General features: G+C 37.2%; 1 protein-coding gene across 8 annotated transcripts in view; it reads left to right on the top strand.

The window, feature by feature from the left end:
- The window catches only part of Grm8 (glutamate receptor, metabotropic 8), an 860026-nt gene that overhangs the window by 470732 nt on the left and 370887 nt on the right, over positions 1-18407 (top strand). Inside the window, exon 7 of one of the 8 annotated variants that reach the window (XM_030255175.1) lies at positions 2695-2749. The exons of the other annotated variants lie outside the window; for them this stretch is intronic. Coding sequence (XP_030111035.1) covers positions 2695-2749 — 55 coding nt within the window. The remainder of the gene's footprint in view (positions 1-2694; positions 2750-18407) is intronic. 8 annotated transcript variants of the gene reach the window in all.

The raw sequence follows: 18407 nt of genomic DNA, 5'->3' as shown, positions 1-18407 counted from the left end.
AGTTATTATTCAGTAATGCTAGTTCAGGTCTTGCCTTGGGAATCACCAATTAATGTGAATACAGAAAGTTCCTCAATTGAGGAAAGATCATTGAAAAGTGTTGCCTTTTCTGGGAGGAGCAGGACCACAGCAGGATCTAGACCATTCTTAGAGCAAATAGTAATGTTAACATCCAAAAAAGAGAAAAATCCCCAGCATCTTATGAATGATTGGCTAAAATAATAATAATAATAATAATAATAATAATAATAATAATAATAATAATAATTATTATTATTATCAATTATTTTCTTTTAGTAGTATCTGCATTGTTTGTGTAGACAGGAGCTATGAAGCCAAAGCAGGGTGCTGGGGAACAATTCAGAATCATTGTAAGGTTTAGCACCTGTAGCTGCTATTGCCCCAAGATGAGGGTTAAACTTTTATAATGGGGGCAAAGGTAAGATTGCAGTAAGCAATGGGGTTTTTATGTTTCTCCTGAAACTGGACTTAAAACTCTCATTGTCTGCATCAGCTGTGCACGGATACTTAAATCTTTTGTAGTCAAGCACGCACAAGCAATACAGCTTTAAGAAGCCAACATGGTCTGAAGATATAACCATATGGAAAACCTTAGTGTTCGTAAGACCCTAGGTTTGAGTGCTAGACCAAAGGCAAAGCAAATGCAAAACAAATGGAAGCAGTAAACAAGGAACCTTCTTTTGTTCTCAGGAAATGTGGTTGCGGTTGACACTCAGAAGATTTCTTGCTGAAGCTATAGTCAATTCATACCAATGCACTTACAGAAAACCTCTTCACCCAATAAAACCTAATGATGCTTTAAATTGTCAGTTTGTTAGGGAGATAAGTTTGCACAATCTTTAACAGGGAGTATCTCCCCCTCTATCAACAAGGTGCACCTTATGTGATGGGCTGGCTTGTCACAGTTGTAATTTGTCTCTTGAGATGTTGTATCTTTTTCTGCTAAGGTGAAACTTTTAACTGTCTTCACTGCCCCCCGAACAAAGAAGAATATCATCTTCACACTGTAAAGGAATGAGATAAGAGGGAGGATTTTATATCTGAATGTTTATTTGATAATCTCAAAAAAATGAGAGGAAGGTTTTAGCAAACACCTAAGATCTTACTGTTCAGGTAGATGTGTTATCTCCAACAGAGGAAGGTGACAGCTTTACCTGTTTCAGAGCCCTGAAAAAGAGCAGAGCAAAGATCTACTATAGTATAGCAAGTAGTTTCATTTGGAAACAGAGGATGTCATTTGAACTAGGTACTATAGGAAAGTGATGGTATTATTTGTTAATGGCTCCAACATATTGAAGGAGAATATAGTAGCTTTCTTTTTGGCAGCATGGGAACATTTATAAAAACTATCACAGGATAAGTAAATTCCTTTGCATATAAATCTTTTATCATATAGTGAACTTTATGCTTTGATTCTGGCTTCAAAGTATGTTGGGAGAGCTTTCGAAAATATTTGGCAGAATCTACTCAGATTTTAATAGATTCTATTCCAGGTATTTTGTGTATCAATAGACATTTTAGCCTGTAGAATATAGAAATTAGTTTAGGATAACAGATTAGTAGTAACCATTCAAAATGACCACATTCTACTCTCTAGAACTGTGAATATGTTATAATCTTTAGCAAGGTGACCTCCAACTTGCAGGTAGTAGTAAGGCTGATGAACAGCTGACCAAGAGAAAAAGAGAATTATCCAAGATTGTCCATGGTAGTGGGGCTGGAGAGTCAATGTAATCACACAGTTCTTTTTCCAGACAGGGCTTCTCTGTGTAGCCCTGGCTGTACTGGAACTCACTTTGTAGACCAGGCTGGCCTCGAACTCAGAAATCCTCCTGCCTCTGCCTCCCAAGTGCTGGGATTAAAGGCATGTGCCACCACGCCCGGTTAATCACACAGTTCTTAAGAGAAGAAGAAAGTCACAGTTAGGCATTTCTAGAACCTTCCTTGGTCATCCTGAAGGTTGAGTAAAGGACTGTGATACAACAAATGGGACCCGTATGGCAAAGCTTGAAAATGCAGGCTCTGTGTCCCCTCCAACCCTGTCGTGTCTGTAGAATTACTGCTCCAGTGACACCTCAATTTCAGCCCAATGAGATGCATTTTACACTCTAGGACTAGTGCTGGAGAACAACTGATGCCTGTTAAGCCATTACAATTGGGCAATTTGTTCTAGCAACCACTGGAAAACAGCCCAGGCATCTAAGTGTTTATCTGAGGTACGTGAAATGTAATGGGAATAAAGTACCCTAAGAAACTCACTGTAACTGCACATTGAAGAGTCCTCTTCTCTGGGACCTAAAGGAACAGCTGCTTTGAATATATTGTTACAACTTCATTTGAAAAGTCTTCTCATTTTAAATAAACAGGCTATGATCTCAGAGCAGAAAGGCTCTGTGAGGATCACAGTTCACGTTCACCACTGATACAGTTTGTTTACTTTCAGGAAGAGATCGGGCAAAGGTGGAAGAGGTTAATAAAGAGAGAGTAGCTGTTGTCCAGCCAGGAAGCTGGCCATCTAGATTACTGTGTATTCATCTTGAGTGTTTAAAGCCGGATGTTGAATGACTTTCTCCCTCTTCAGTGTGCTCTCAAAGGTCAAATTGAGAGATTTTTCTTGGATTTGGCATTTCTTTTGTAAGATGGAATCATCTTTTTTTTTTGTTTTGTTTCCAGTGTCTCTTCTGTTACTGAGAACAAGTGTCCTTGTCAGAAAATGGTCACCAGAAAGGTATCTGTTTGAGATGCTGTACTTTAAGTTTATTTGGATCCTTGACTTATCTTTCTTCAAAAGTCTTTTCTAAATGCCACACAGGAATCACTCAATACATTTATCCACTCTAATTTTTATCTTAAAATGTCTCTTCAATTTCATGTGTTACTTCACTAACACAATTAGGAAGGTGGCTATTATCTTCTTTAACTCCCAAATGTTGCAAAAAGGGATATTAAAAAATCTCTCCTGAAAATGCCCTATAGTTTATTTTCCTAATTGCATGACTGACAACCCTTCTACTTTATTGGCTAGTAGGTATTTTTGTCCCACAGTCTTTGGCTCTTCTCAGGGCCCATCTTTACTGTGAAAAGAAATTTGAAAGATCTTTATAGGAACAGTCTAATCAATATTTGCTGCTTAGGACTTAGGGTTTGGAACTTAGGTCTAACTAACATTTTTCCAAGTTGAGACAGGTAATTTCAAATTTTTATGTGTGCCTGATGGTCTTTTCTGTATTCTGAAAAGTCTCTAACTATAGCGTTTAGTTTTGGTTGTATCTGAGGTGTAATTCTAGAGCTGGCTGTATCAGTTAGTATATGGAAATGGGTCTTGAAGACAACTGGTATGTTAAAAATTACTCTTGAAATCATTTGGTGGAAGTCTACATAAAGAGAAAGAAAGTGAGGAGATGACAGGGTATGAGGGATAAAAACAAAGAAGAAAGAACCAAGTCTGAGAAATCTGGGGAAAGGAAGGCAAGGAACAACTGGAGAACTGAATTTTGTTTGCTGAACAATGTGTCACATTGTGCCTTAGCTTTGGTCAAGGAATTTTTTTTTTTAAGTGAGAGTTACAATTGAAGTCCTTCCTCTATATAGCAACAGGACATGTTCCATATTAGGTTTAAAAACATTTACTCTCTTTGTCTTCAGTCTTCTCAGATGAGCAGTATTATTTGAGCCACATATTCTTCTAAGTGACCTTCGAGACTCTCATTTTCTTTGTGGAGCCTCCTGCATTTAGACTGCTATACTGGTGGGTTGAAATGAAAATGCATGGATGCATAAGTTGTTTTTCTTAAATGACCCCCTGGAAGCAAGATCATGAGTGGTCAAGGGAGATGCTTCTGTAGAAAGTCCATGTAGCAGACTTCCAACTAGTCAACTGCATAAAGATGAAGATAATGTACTCTGCCTGCTATACATAAAACAAAGAAAACATTTCTCTAGATCAAAGGTAAGCTCTGAGGACAAACTTGGAAATGGACATAAGCAATCCTTCTGTTTTATTGGTAAGCCAAAATAATGCTTGTACAAATGAATACAGGTCTATCAAGAACTGAGCAATCATTAGTCTTGAGATAAGATAAATCAGCAGGTTTACAGGAACTGGATTCTAACCTATAGTTGTGCTCCTTACATTGAAGACACTTTTAGACAAAACACAAATATAAGCACAAAAGAAAACAAAGAGATGTATACATATAATGAGCTAGGGACATCAAACCAATGGACCCTAAAACAAGACTTACACACCAAACTGACAATAAGTATCCAAGGGACTTCATGAAGAGAGCAGAAGCCATCACTTGTGTTGACATCAGTATGAACTCAAGAAGTCATAAGCAGCATAGCATGGGATATTTCCTTGCATGCTATAATTGGTAAAAATTTATAGGTAACAACAAAGTGAAATACAGAAAATATCCCAAAGAAACCCTCATATAATAAAAGTATCTCAAGTGAGAATCAACAGAGGTACTTATTAGGAGTTTGTAACTGAAGAAAAAAGAGCTACCATCACTTTTCCTTAAAAAAGACTAAAATCTGCAGATAAGTAGTTCTTAATGCAATTGATAGATGAGTGGGTGTATCATTAGATACAAGGTAAATCCACATACGCTCTGATAAGATATTGTTGGCTCAGAGATGCTGAGGCATCTCATGTGACTGGTTGGGGATCATATTTAGCTTTCTCCGATTGGTCCAGGGATAAAGGCAGGGCAAAGACAATAATCAAGGAAGCGGGAACTTAACTCATCTGGGTGAAGTTTTTACCTTTTTTGGATGATTCTTACAGAAATTATGGTTTGATTTCCTAGGCTGATTAATGTGGGGCTTATGGGCAATAATTTTATTGTTTTTTATATGAAACCTTTTGGGGTCTGGCTATACATTGCTATTTAGAAATGCAGGCTCTCAAGTAGAAGGAGAGTATTGGAATTGGTTCTGATAGAATATGGAGTTGTGAGAGACTTCAGTTTGGGCAAGGAATCACTTCATCACTTAATGATTATTCATGGTGGAGACAGCTTTTCTGCTATAATAATTTGTAGCAGAGCAGGCTAGAAAGATGCAAGGTTTAGGAAGACCTACAGATTATTACCAAACTTTAGTACAGACAGAATAGACCTTAATGCAAACTCTATTCACCTGATACTATGTATTCTCTCTGTTAAACACACAGAGGCAATAGAGTTGACACAGCAGAGATGTATACTGCAGTCCCAAGGAAGAATCATGATGATTTCTAGTTGGGTGGCAAAGGTTAGGCTTATAAAAGACAACATTATATCCAAGGTTAGGCTTATAAAATACAACGTTGTATCCATAGCCAGGTTACAATGCAAGCATCTTTGCTCAATGGGCTTTGAGGAGGAATTATAATTTGCTCCTCTTTAAGTTGTAACTGCAAGGTAACAGAAGGGGCACGGAGAGAAGAGAGATGAGGGAGGGAGTGTAGATACTAGGCCTTTCACCTAGAACATTCTGGGATCAATAGGTTAACTACCTAATGTTTACTTCAAATGGCTGACTAATCTGAGGACTGTATCAAGATAATAAACTAAGACAAAAAAGCAGTGAAGTGGAAAAGAGCTGTGAGGGGGGAACTGATCATGACCAGTTGTTTTAATAAGTCTTTGTTCTACTCAGAAAGATAACTAAACGAAGTGACCTTGAGGGATAAGTATCCCCTTAAGATAGTACTATATCTATGTGAGAGTAAGAGCCTCCCTCCCCACCCCAGCCCCCAAGCACTAATCTTCCAAAGAACAGGCCAATGGGATGCTACAGTGATCAGAGAATACCTGCAAAGACACGGACTGAAACGGCCAAGACTGAGAGACAGTTTGGAGAGATTAAAATCAATTGTAAAGGGAAACCCAGTCTCTTTTCAGAATCCTCTATGATTAGAAAACTAAGCTGTAATGAGTCAACAAGTCCCAGTTTTTAAAATTTTCACCATTCAACCCGAAGAATGTTCAGTGAAGTACATATTATATAGTCAGTGATGATTACAGGCATCATTGAGGACTTGCTCTGGGCCAGACATTGTAATTTTTACACTTAGCACTTTTTAACATTTGATCTGTTTTTCATTCTATGGAACAGGTGTTAACATTCTCTTACTGAGGGCACTTGGATGTAACAAGATTAAATAATTTGCCTAAGTAAATGCTGAACAGTTTAAGACCCATCAGTCTTTGACACTGAGGCCAGAGCTTTTAGCCACTGTGGTCAACACCTCTACTTAGAAATAATTAAGGACATCAGTTCACTTGCTTGTAAGGATCATAGAACAATACTTAAACATTCACAATAATTTGAGTAGGCAGACCTGGAAAAAATGAGACTAATGCAATCTCTGGGGATGTAGAGAAAATATAAACTGTAAAAACAATTGTGGAAGAGTTGACTGATAGTAGGTAAGTATGAAACTGCCAAAACAGCTATAGATGTTTTACCAACTTGATTTGTATTTGGAAATGAATATTTCTTACCTACAACTTTCCTATATACTTTTGTACACTTCTCTCTTCTTTCATATTAACTTCTGGAGGCTTCCATCATTTTGCTTGTGTAAATGAATGCCACATGCAGGGACCCCATTCATGGAGCATCTAGTATTTTAAGCCCTGTCACAGGGTCCAGTGACATTGCTCAACAGGGCAATGTTGCCATCTGCTGGTAGGTTCTTTGAATTGCAGACACAAGGTTCCACAGTCCTTATAATTTAAACAAGTGGTGGTGGCTTAGGAATGGATTCTTAAATGGAGAATGGCGTGTCAAACATTTACAAGAAAAACTCAAGATGATTTTGAGTCTTACAGGGACAAACCCCACCAATTTATTCAAAGAGGTATTTCACTCAGTCTTCTTTGTGAAATCTGTCTAGTTGACCTCCCTCTATAAATCTTTCTGGATTACTTTTTCGATGTCAATAGCATTTGCTAAGAATGATCTGGCTATTTATGGCTGCCCACAAGATTCATGCCTCACTGCCTGTTGGTTGAATTTATGTGATACTATGACTCTTGGAGTGAAAGTCTTGTTTGAAGTAGGCAGCCATGATCTTCACTATAGTCTCTGCACTTGCTTTTTTTTTTTTTTTTTTTTTTTAATCTTTGAGGTGTTTTAAATTTATGATTTCATTTTTGTTTCCACCACAATCTTGTGAGACTATTACCTAGGCTGCAGCCATAAATGTATATAGACATGGTTAGGATGGTCACATTAGTGTCTAAATAAATATTCTTCTCATGTATATGAAAAGGCTGGCCAGAAAAAAAAAATCACAGGCATGGGACTTACTCAAAAGTTCTCATAATAAATTCTTCAGACTCATACATACAGCTGCTAATGATGAGGGTTCCTTCCTTTTTATACGATGTCCTCTGGGTATAATCCTTTATAGATGCATACTTAGTTTACTAAAACAAGCCAGGTATAGGAAACCCATGCCTTGCTTACGTGTGAATCATAATGTGCTGTACCATAGATGCAGAGCTCAAAGGAGGTGGCTCTTAGAACATAAATAATAGGACAATGTCACTCAAGGGATGGAAAACGTCAGTTAGATGGGAGGAATAAGTTCAAGAAATCAATTTCTTCCTAGGACATTGAAAACAATATATTTTATGCTTAACATTTGACAAATGAATATTTTAATTGTTATAACTATAAACACTGTGTGAAGTAAATTTGATGTTCGCTTGGTTTGTCCATTCTATGATGTATACATATCTAAAACATGCTGTGTATCATATAGGTTTAATATTTGCCTATTAAAGGTTCTCCTGATATAAGGGAAACAGCTGGTACTATTTTTTTCTTTGCAATCAAGTAATACTATTCTGACAGCTCTGCTGATATTAGCTAGATGAAACCGCAGGTAACCTGCCCTAGCCAGATGTCAAGCATAGTTTCTGTAGGTATTTAACACATTGTGTTTCCTTGGATAGTTGAGGAGGTAGACACAGTAATGGAATGCAACTCAGCCAATGATGTAACTATGTATCTTATTCTTGTAATCAGTCCTGTGAAGAAAACCAGTTTTAAGTTTGCTAAGAGGAGCCCTTTGGAATATGTTGTATGCCTGCTCTCAGTTTTCTTTCCCCCTTCCAAGTTATAATTATTTACTTTTAATTCGATCAGCAAGTGTTTTAGTAATGGATACATACATGTTACAGGAAACTATATATTACTCATGAAATTTCAGAGACAATCTCTTAAAATTCATCCACCTAAGTGATGCTGAGAATTCTAGTGTCCTCCATGAATAAATGTATAACATTGTTCCCATTTACACATGATAATAATAATAAACAGTAAAGTTCTCACATATTCATCTGCTTTCTTGTAAGCATAACATAAAATGCTATAAGCAACCATTCAATTAATAATTACATATCATATCAACATCATAGACTTTTATGGTTGTAGAGTATTCCATGTGTTTTTGACTTTTGGTTGCTTTAATAAGCAGTAACTTTACATTTAATTAACATACTGTTTTTTTTTTAAAAAAGTGGCATTGCTGGATGAAGCTTATATGTATTTTAAAGATTGTTTAGTAAAACTGACAAATGGTTATATAGAAAATACAGGGTTATATTTACTACCACTGTGTGGAATACCAATAGAGTAAAATGAAAGCCTGGCTTCGATTTGTCTTTGCTGGATATGTATAAAGTCACACTCTTCCTCATTGGTTGACAGCAGTTCTTATCTTCCCAATATCTCTTTTATAAACCTTGCTCATTAATTTTTAACATTTCTTTCAAATATACCTTTTTCTTTATTTTGGACAGATATAATCTCTTTTGTTCTTATATAACTTAATTTTCTTCACCTTATAAATATTTTTGCTTCTTTAGGAGCTTTTTGAGCTTTTGATATTATTCACCATATGATCCCATTGCACTTCATGTTTTGTAATTTTATTCAGTTAAATATTCCAATCATCCTTCTTAACATTTCTCACTTTGGCATCATGCTTTAAAATGTTTTCTGATTGGTGTGATGTCAGCATTCTATTGTATTTTAAGTACTTTACTTTAAAAAATAAAGATTGCTATTCATTTAGAATTTGCTTTAGTGAATATATGATAAAATGGATTTCATTCCTTTTCTCCAAAATCATTGGCTGGATCATGACCAAAAAAAGCTCACAGAGAGCTGATATTTTCCCATCTTCCACACCTTTACTCTGCTCATAACAGAAGGAGCATCAGGTTCAGTGGCGATCAAATGAAATCAGCAGAACATCACCTCCTCGTTACTGTTTCACAGTTTTCTATATCGAATAGAGCAAAAATCACTATTGATGTACCAGAATATGGCTGCACCACAATTATACATTTTTGAGTGAGAAACTTTAGGCCAAGACTCTACAAAGATAGAATTTTGTAGCAAGGGTAGGAAGCCTGGCTAGTGTGCCAATGAGGGACTTGATGGGATATTCAGACTGCTTTCAAATAGACACCGATGAGTGATCAAGGCTGGTCTCCTTCCTGAGTTAATACAAAACAATGTATTAGGTTATGATGAGGCCCATAGAGCTTATGCTTTTATTTTAAGCACCACAAAGTAATTTACCAAGGTGGTATACTTTTAGAAATATTAGTCATTGTTATCAACAAGGTTCGCATCAGTCCAAGGGGGTAAACAGTTTAAAGGCTGGCACTTATTTTGAGGGCAGTTATATCATCAAACTTAGGAAAAGAGGATGTCTACATTGTCTGATTTTATAAACTAAGATTAGTTTAACAAATCCATTCTGTTTAAACAGGATTTAAGCTGGGCCTGTTGGTATAAGTTTGTCATCTGAGCATTTGGGAAGTAGAGGCTGCCTGATCAGGAACTTGCTCTATCATCAGCAACACAGGGAGTTCATGAACAGCCTGGACTCCTTGAGCCCAGTCTCAAGAAGAAGGCAAGATGTCTCAGCATCCTTTTGACTGCTCCATTTTTTTTTTTTTTTTTTTGGATTGGAGGGAGATATGTAGGCATAAAAATTTGAATAAGGGTTCAATCTCTCCTGTAGCCCACCACCCAGCAGAGGTAGTGGAAGAGAAAAGTTATTAGGGTAAGGAGGGAAGTGGAACTGTTCAGTAACAGTTCTTTGGGGATGAACTCAATCTTTTTTGGCAGCAGTTCGGTCCCATAGCAAACAACCACTATGACTCAGCAGCTACAGACCAGTCTTCTAGGCAGGTGATAGCATACGCGAACTGGCAACTACAGATGTTCCTTTCAGGAGGCAGACACCAGGCACAAACCAGCAGATTAATTTAATCCTGAAGGAACTTCCAGGCTCATCAACTGGCCTGAGGCGAAGCCAAAGAAATGGTAAGCTGCCTCAGGATCCTTACAAGCAGTTCTTGGGTGAGTTTCTCTCAGTGGCAGTGTTACCACAAATTGAGCTTAACAACACTATGTAAGGCGAACCAATACATGTGTGTAGTTAATGAAGAATAGTGAGGGGGAGCAAGCAAACCAATGCTCAGTGCCATCTCCCACTGTCTGTGGGGTCATATTTATACTTCTTCACCAAGCATCCTTTCACGTGTTTGCTATATTCAAACACCCTTTCACCTGTGTCTGCTTTGGGAAACGTTCTTTTACCTGTCTGCATTAGCATGACATCCTTTCACTTATGTGCCCCTGCAAAACATCACTTGACATGACTAACTTTCCAAAGAATCTAGAAGCTTCCACTTCAGAGATGTCCAGGTTCTACAATTTGAGGCTGTTTATAACAAGTCCAGATCTTTCCATATTCTTAAAAGTTCTAAAGAAGCTTTGAAAACTCAATCTAAATAGATCAGATTGGAAAGGGAAGAAGACATAGATGCCAATGCATTCTTGTTAGTAACATTTTTTTTTTGAGTTAATATCCAGTTATGGAACAACTGCTCTATTCTGAAGCAAGCAGATGGTTTCTGAAGTGTTCCTTAGTATTGTTCTGTAGGTCTTGCTTCTGGAATTCTGCTTGTCCTCATCATCACAGCTATCTTTCTTGGGAGATAGATTCTTCGGAGATCTTCCCAGGTCACTTCACAGGCATAGCTTTTGCAACAGTCCAACCCCTTGAAGCTTCTGATGTCTGATTTGCTGTGTGACTTGAGTCATCTACCTTTAGTGATTCTGTAAGCAGAAAGAAAGCTCTATCTATCTTTACAGCTGTAATAGGAGGAGACCTGGGGAGTAGCTATACTATAGTAAATGTTCTTAGTTTCTCCTTGTATTTTCTACACATGCTTTATTAGGTAGGGGCCAACACAGTCCCATTGAAAAGACAGAGCTCTGCTCTGAGTATCTTTTGTTGTATTTGTTGTATGTTATTTCTTCACAACCTTACAATCATTGGTAAATTGCACTCAACATTCAAAACAATCCTAAGTGTAGCCAAGGGGAACTTACTGAGGCCAGCATAATCATACTGTCTACCTGTTTCCCTGGGAAAAAGTTTTCACATTTATCTGTCATTCTTTTCCTTTGAACCTACCAGACCAACTTTCCCAATCTGTATCCTCCCCATCAGGATCCTGCTTGGTGTTTTGTTCTCCTTGGTAAAATGAAAATACCGAATTCCTTCATCTTTAGTCATCTACTCTGATCTACCACTGCTCATTCCCTCTGTGGTTATTAATGTGGTAGTCTGTACTACACAATAGAAGAAAATGCCCTTAAATATTAATCTCAGCTCAATGCATGACAACTAGCATTGAGTGGACTCAGAATCACATAGAATTGGAAAGCAATTCTGAGACTTTAACAGAAAAAATTTGGGTGTCATGATATCATTCAGTTTCTTGTCAAATAAGTATTTTCTTCTTCTAATGTTTCTGGGCATATAAACCTATTCCCAAGGAGACATCTCCACTCTTCCTCAATTGTTAGCTAGATACATCTCTAATAATAGATTTGTCAAATATTTTTACTTTCTTTAATCTTAATTTTGATGGTAAAAAAATGTGTCTCTAGGCAGTATCAGGTCTGAGCCAGAAAATAAGCTCATATTGCTAGTTAAGAGGGAAGAGAAGAGACAGGAAAATTTGAGTGCTTTTGTTGTTTGACACCACCTTCCTGCTATTTATGGATTTTCCAATAATATTTCATGTTCCAGGGATAGATTTTATTCAATTATTAGGCCTTTCAATGTTTCAACCTTTTCCCCTAAATCTCTTAAGGTCAAAAATCATGAATAAATATGTGCTGAATAGACTGAGAGCTGTCATCTTCAGAGAGTTGTCAGTGGACTTCAAATTGAAGCCGTCTCTCAGTTCTTTTTTCTGCTAGATATTGATAACTCTGTAGAACTCTGGCTACGGTCCTGAATATATTCATAGACCCTGGGGCATAGTTTGGTATTTAGAGAAAACCAAAGTGTGTATTTTCATGAAAAAAATTAAGCAGCATTGGAAATACTGTTTGTGATTAAATATTTTTTTAAAAAATAACTTAATATGTACTGTGGGGGTAGTTTTGATTCCAGATTAAATGTAAAAAGTGTAAATAATAGATGACAAACTACAAATCATGTTCTTAGCCCGTGCAATTTAAGCCACCTTCACTAATGCTAATCACAACACAGATGAAGTATTTATAAAAATTAAGAGCTTTAGCTGATTAAATTCTAACCTTTATCCTGACAGAGAAGCTAGGAGAATTATAAACTGTGGATATCCCAAGAATTAATGAACTGCAGATCTGATAATAGCTTAGGTTGTGGGCACGAAATTTTCACATTTAATGGTCATTTAATAGTCTGAAGCTCACTAAGAACTTTTTCCTTTCTGTAAACACACTGTAATTTTAAAATGTCCAATTAAGCTCTATTGTGAAGGGGAGAACACAGAGCACTTATTTTTTCTGGAATTTATACCTAACCAAGCAACCTGTATTTTACTTATTAAATCTGGCAAATGAGATGTAGTTGTCCTGAAGAAAGACATGATATATTTGATAATAAACACTTAAAATTGAGACAAACATCAATGTATCCTCCAAAACATTTGTGGGGATGATGTTCATTTGTTAATAATAAATATAATACCCATGTCTAAATAACTATTTTCATTGAATGTTAGAACAGGAGAATCTTAATTGCCCATACAAAGCAAGGGACTGTACATATCAGAAGGATATATAGGCTTATTGTGAGACTCAAATGAGGTGGTAACATTTACATATTTTTAGCTTGCTATTATTTGCATATATTAATTGTACAAAATAATGAGTTTCATTTGATACCTTCATACTACATGAGTTCAAGGACTTATTGAATTAATTGATTCACCCCATTACCATTTCTTCTCTTTCTTGACTTCTTTGAAAATAATTCACCTGCTTTCATGTCATTTTTTTTAAATTATAAAATTAAAATTCCACACATACTATTTGTTTTGTAAGTCTGGCTAGATATATACTATATATATGTATATATATATGTATATATATATATATATATATATATATATATATATATATAATGTATGTATCTCAAATTTTTTATTCATTCACTTGTGATGAACATTGAGGTTGACCCCATAATGTGACTCTTTTGGTTGCTGCTTTGGGTTTTTTTGCATGTGTAGCTGGCAGGCTATAAATAGTTCATCATGGTATTTTATGCTACCGTATACACAAACTAAGGTGAAGAGTGTATGGCATTGAAAGAGGTAGTGCCTGTGATTTCTCTCCTACTGAGAACTCTTGTGATAGTGACCAGTTTATAAATGCAGAATACAATTTACTCATAATAAAAAAAAGCCTAGGTAATTTTGGAACCAACTTTAAGAATCCACATTTTATCTATTATACTGTTGAAGACATTTGTATTTTAACTATACTGTTCTAATTGCCCTATTGGGCAGGGTAATGATAGCTTACAACAGTTTAATATGCAGTTCAAAATAATTAGAAGAACATAAATGTTTCTAACACAGAGACATGATAAATATATGCAGGAATGGAAAAGTCTGGATATGTGTTTGGATCATTATACGTATACTTGTATAAGTATTATGCTCAACTTAGAAATATGTAAGTCTTATCTGTAAACTAAAAACATACTACGTTACAAGGAAGACATAAGTCTTATATTGAGGCCTTTAATTTCAAACCCATCAAATCCTATGAGTCTTTTGGGGAAACAATATCTATGGAGTCATCAAAGTGCACTGGGTGTTTTCTGGACTTACCTGCTCTGTGCTGCAGCAGCTCACCTCTGCCAGCACTAGCTCAGTGTTCCCGTGAAGTGATAGATGACAAGCCCACAACTTTAGTTGACAGATTTAACAAATAAAGCCTCACTTTGTCTAGTTAAATTTTACTTTCAGATAAATAAGAAATTTTGTTATTGGTATGTCAACATAGTTCTTAATCAGACCACTTTAGTCTTGACCCAGCATTGGATTTAATTGATTCGGTGTGCAGTCTGGTCAATGGTGTCTGCAGATGTTTAGAGGCACCATGTGCATTGGCTGTGGGAATCCCCAGCTAGAGCAGTGTTTACAAGTCATACTACAAGTAGAAATGCCCGCTAGTATCTGTGAAGGCACAAGTTCCCAAGCCCCTTACCTGTCTCATTCACTGGGGAAAACTGAAGATCAGTCACAAGCATCTCGCTTAATTCTGGCTGTAGGTGGGTTTGTGGCTACTGTCTGATAAACTCAATATTAAGGCATATTAGCAAGCGCTGCTCTTTGCTCTCCTTTCAAATTAGCATTATCCTACTTTTGTTATTGCAAACAAACAAACAAACAATAAAACCAAACCACACACACAAAACAAAGTTCAGAATCCCAGGTAGCAGAATAATGGAATGGTTGAGAATGAGTGTCATCTATTTTCATACAGTAGAGTGAATGATATTGATTAAGGAGGCATTTTTCAGGAGAATATTAAGGATCTATATGGATTGCATTCTGTTGTTTGCTATTATTTCTTGTGCACTAAATGAAAGGCATATTTCTTCTGAATTGGAAGATGAGGTCTTTCAGATGACAACGTGCTAACTCTCAGGGACCTGCTGCTCTAAGGACTCTGACCCTCAGTAGCTGGAGGAAGTAACCTTTGAAGACACCAGACCTGAGGAAGTGACATAATTTGGGACTGAGTGTACACTCTTGCTGTGCGGTGCCTATGAGAATACATTCCACAAGGTTAATGGGCTGCTTTTTTTTTTTTTTCCCGATAGCATACACCAGGAAAAATAATGTAGATAATTAACACTGTTACTGCCGAGGGCTGTGTTTTCATTTCTTCCGTGGTTTCAGTAGTAAAGAGTGAAGGCAGTTTCTCTTATTTTAACCTCTTGGCTTTGATTTCAGAGTTCCGAATCAATATTTTTCCTAAGACTTGAAGAAAAGCCAAGGAAGTAAATATTGTGCTTCATTTTCAAGGGTCATTTAAATTGATGGAAATCTATACTGCTGTTAATGATCCAAAGTGATTTCTTATGGGTATGATTATTTTTCATGATCTATTACAGCACCGTGGATTTGCCTCAAAGCCTGTTTTGTTTCAGCAAACACTTTTTTTTTGTATGCTATCATTGACTCAAAATACATTTTAGGTGGTGTGATTTTTGTTATATTTATTTTTTTGCTCCTATTTGGAAATAATGTAGGCTCTATTTTTTAAGAGTCTCTGCTTACAGCTATTTGCGTGAAACAGGGATTGCTGGTTTCTTTTTCCTAGCTGGTCAATTGGATCAACCTGTCTAAACGGTGGCATTGTGGCTGTATAGACAAAAGGGCCCTTACAACTGTGAGGCCAGTGAATTCTTTCCAGCCCTGAACCAGGTTGTTATATAGCAGGGTCTAGTAAAACCTTTCAGTGACACTAAGTCAGGTTCATACAGCTCTTCACAGTGATTTCACATGCAGCTCTAACTGTGACTTTCTCAGAGTGTCATGGAGTATGCAGAGGAAATAGTACATTTCTGTTTTGTTTTTGTTTGTTTGCTTGCTTTTTAAATCTGGAAGTCAGGCTCAGGGTTGTAAGTGACAAGTGCTGGGAAATTTGTAAGTTATGGGATTGTCCCTTGAATGTGGGTCCTCTCAGCCACAGTACTTTTTCTGCTCAGACCTGTTTCTTATTAGAGCAGGCCAAGGCAGGGAAGATGAAATGCAAGTGCAGTGTTGTATAGTGTAGTATAGTAGTGAATGTAGTGTGGTGTGGTGTGATGTGGTGTGGTGTGGTGTAGTATAGTGAGTGTAGTGTGTGAGTTTGTGTGTGTGCTATTTACAGGGAAACTGGTTTTTTTTTTTTTAAATATATTCATTATAAAAGAATTAGGTAAAGGGAACTTTTTCTTTTAAATCGAAAGTACAGAAGACAAGTAGTCAAATAAAAAGCCGATGGGAAGCTGATAGCAAAACTGTCTTGAAACGCGAAGCTTCACCAGCTCACTGAATGCCAGACTTCCAGCTTCCTTCTGCCGTAGGGAGGCAGACACCACACTGGACTCGGTACAAAGAAGGCAGAAGTCTCTGAAGTTTTCCCTTACAGTCAAGAGATAATTATGATGCAGATTCTTTTCTATGAGCTTCAGTAGGGTCAAGAAGCGATTTGTACCCTCTGTAGTTCTGGGCAGTGCAGGATGGCTACAACAGAGGTGGGTGAACCCTGCACTCAGTCATCTTTGATGGACATCATAGGTGCCAGAGAGTCCAGCTCATTTTGTTCCCTACAGTTGCTGAAACAGCAAATATCCAGCTATTGGGTGGGATTGAAACCACCTCAGAACATCCTTGAACAATTGTTTCATTGGGTTTGGAAGCTAACTTTCTTTCCTGGAAATCTAGATGTGCTGGAGGGTGAAAACACCACGGTAGAAAAAATTAGAAAGACTGCCAGGCCAGAGTAGGTCTTTTAGACACATCATGAACCATAGGTCTTTTCATTCACACCATTGACCATGCCTGATGACAGAGTCCTCAAAGCTACTGAGAAGGTTGGGCATGGGGGGTGGTGTAATGGAAGAGGGGAGATAATCTATGTTTGAGGCCAACCTTGACAATGCTATTAGCTTCTTTTTTAAACCAGTAAAAAGGGGGCAGGGATATAGTTCAATGGTAAAATGATTGCCTCTCAGAACACAGGGACCTAGTATAAACTCTAGTACTGAAAAAAATTAGATCTCTGGAAATTTTCACTTATAGACACTGAGTTTTCCTTGAAATAATATTTACAAATACTAGGATTACTGATTACCATAAATTAATATTATAGGTTAGCATACTGCACTACTGACTTCTCAGGCAAGATTGCTTCCTCCATGAAATGAGGCATTATAGACAGCATGCAGGTGTGCCTATTCAGCATCTCTTTTCGTTTCTCCATCTTTCAGGAAAACCTTGATCCCTAGCAATTATGTGTTAATTTCACTATAGTGATTAATAGTGTGATTAAAATCGGCATTTATTTGTTTTAGATTTGTACTCTATTTTTATAGAATTAACTACTTCTCTGGATTCTTTTCAGAAGCTGTGCCCAGGTGTCTTTGCTTTACTTAATGGGAATCAATGATAATTATGACCCCAATGTTTAAGGCTATGCTTTTCAACTCAGTCCTATGCACTGGCACAATGTATGGAAGTCAGATTCTCCTTTAAAGGACCTGATCAAGGAGAAGAGAGCAGGCTTCTTTATTCTGTACTTAAATGTATGCAGAGCTCAAGGGTGAGTCACCACCTCAAGTTGGCAGCCTCCCTGGTTATAGCAGGACTTAAAAAAAAAGAAACTGGGAGAGTTGCCTCATGTGAAACAATACAGACAATGCTCTGCATTTAAAATATGAACCTAGTACAGAAGGAGACGGATAATAATGAGTCTGAGAGAGGGTCTGTGGTGAGAAATGCAAGTCATAAAGTAAAAGTAGGCAGAGAAAGAAAGCTAGCCATGAGTGGAAAGATCCAGTTATTTGAGCCTGGCATTTCAACTTTTGTCTGTTCTTAGAAGAATGTAGTTATAAAATATTCTTAAGTAATGTATATTATATTGCTCCCTAAGCCCTTTCCTTTCTTTCTCTTTGACTGATGCAATGGCTGTCCTATAAGATGCATACACCATTATTTAACCTTGTTTGGGCCAGAGTGAGAATGCATTGGGCATCTGGTCACTTAAGGTGGGTATTTATTCTGACAGATGCTGAATCTGAGCACTCTTGGGCTTCACTTTTCCTGATGCCTCAAGAGAAGGCATGTGCGATACGCATGCAGGCTAGGGCAGAAGTGCACCCCTGATAGTCATAGACACTCAAGTTCTCGACTGCTGAGCCACCAGGCTTCCCTGGCTGTATCCACTTTTGGAAGCATTGCAATGGTTCTTCTTCATTCACCTTTACCTGTTTTGACCCCAGGCCCTTCTTACCACATGTT

The sequence above is a fragment of the Mus musculus genome, chromosome 6, assembly GCF_000001635.26.
Source record: "Mus musculus strain C57BL/6J chromosome 6, GRCm38.p6 C57BL/6J".
NCBI classification, from domain to species: domain Eukaryota; kingdom Metazoa; phylum Chordata; class Mammalia; order Rodentia; family Muridae; genus Mus; species Mus musculus.
The sequence above is the reverse complement of the archived record's forward strand: the minus strand, read 5'-3'. Positions and strand labels throughout refer to the sequence as shown.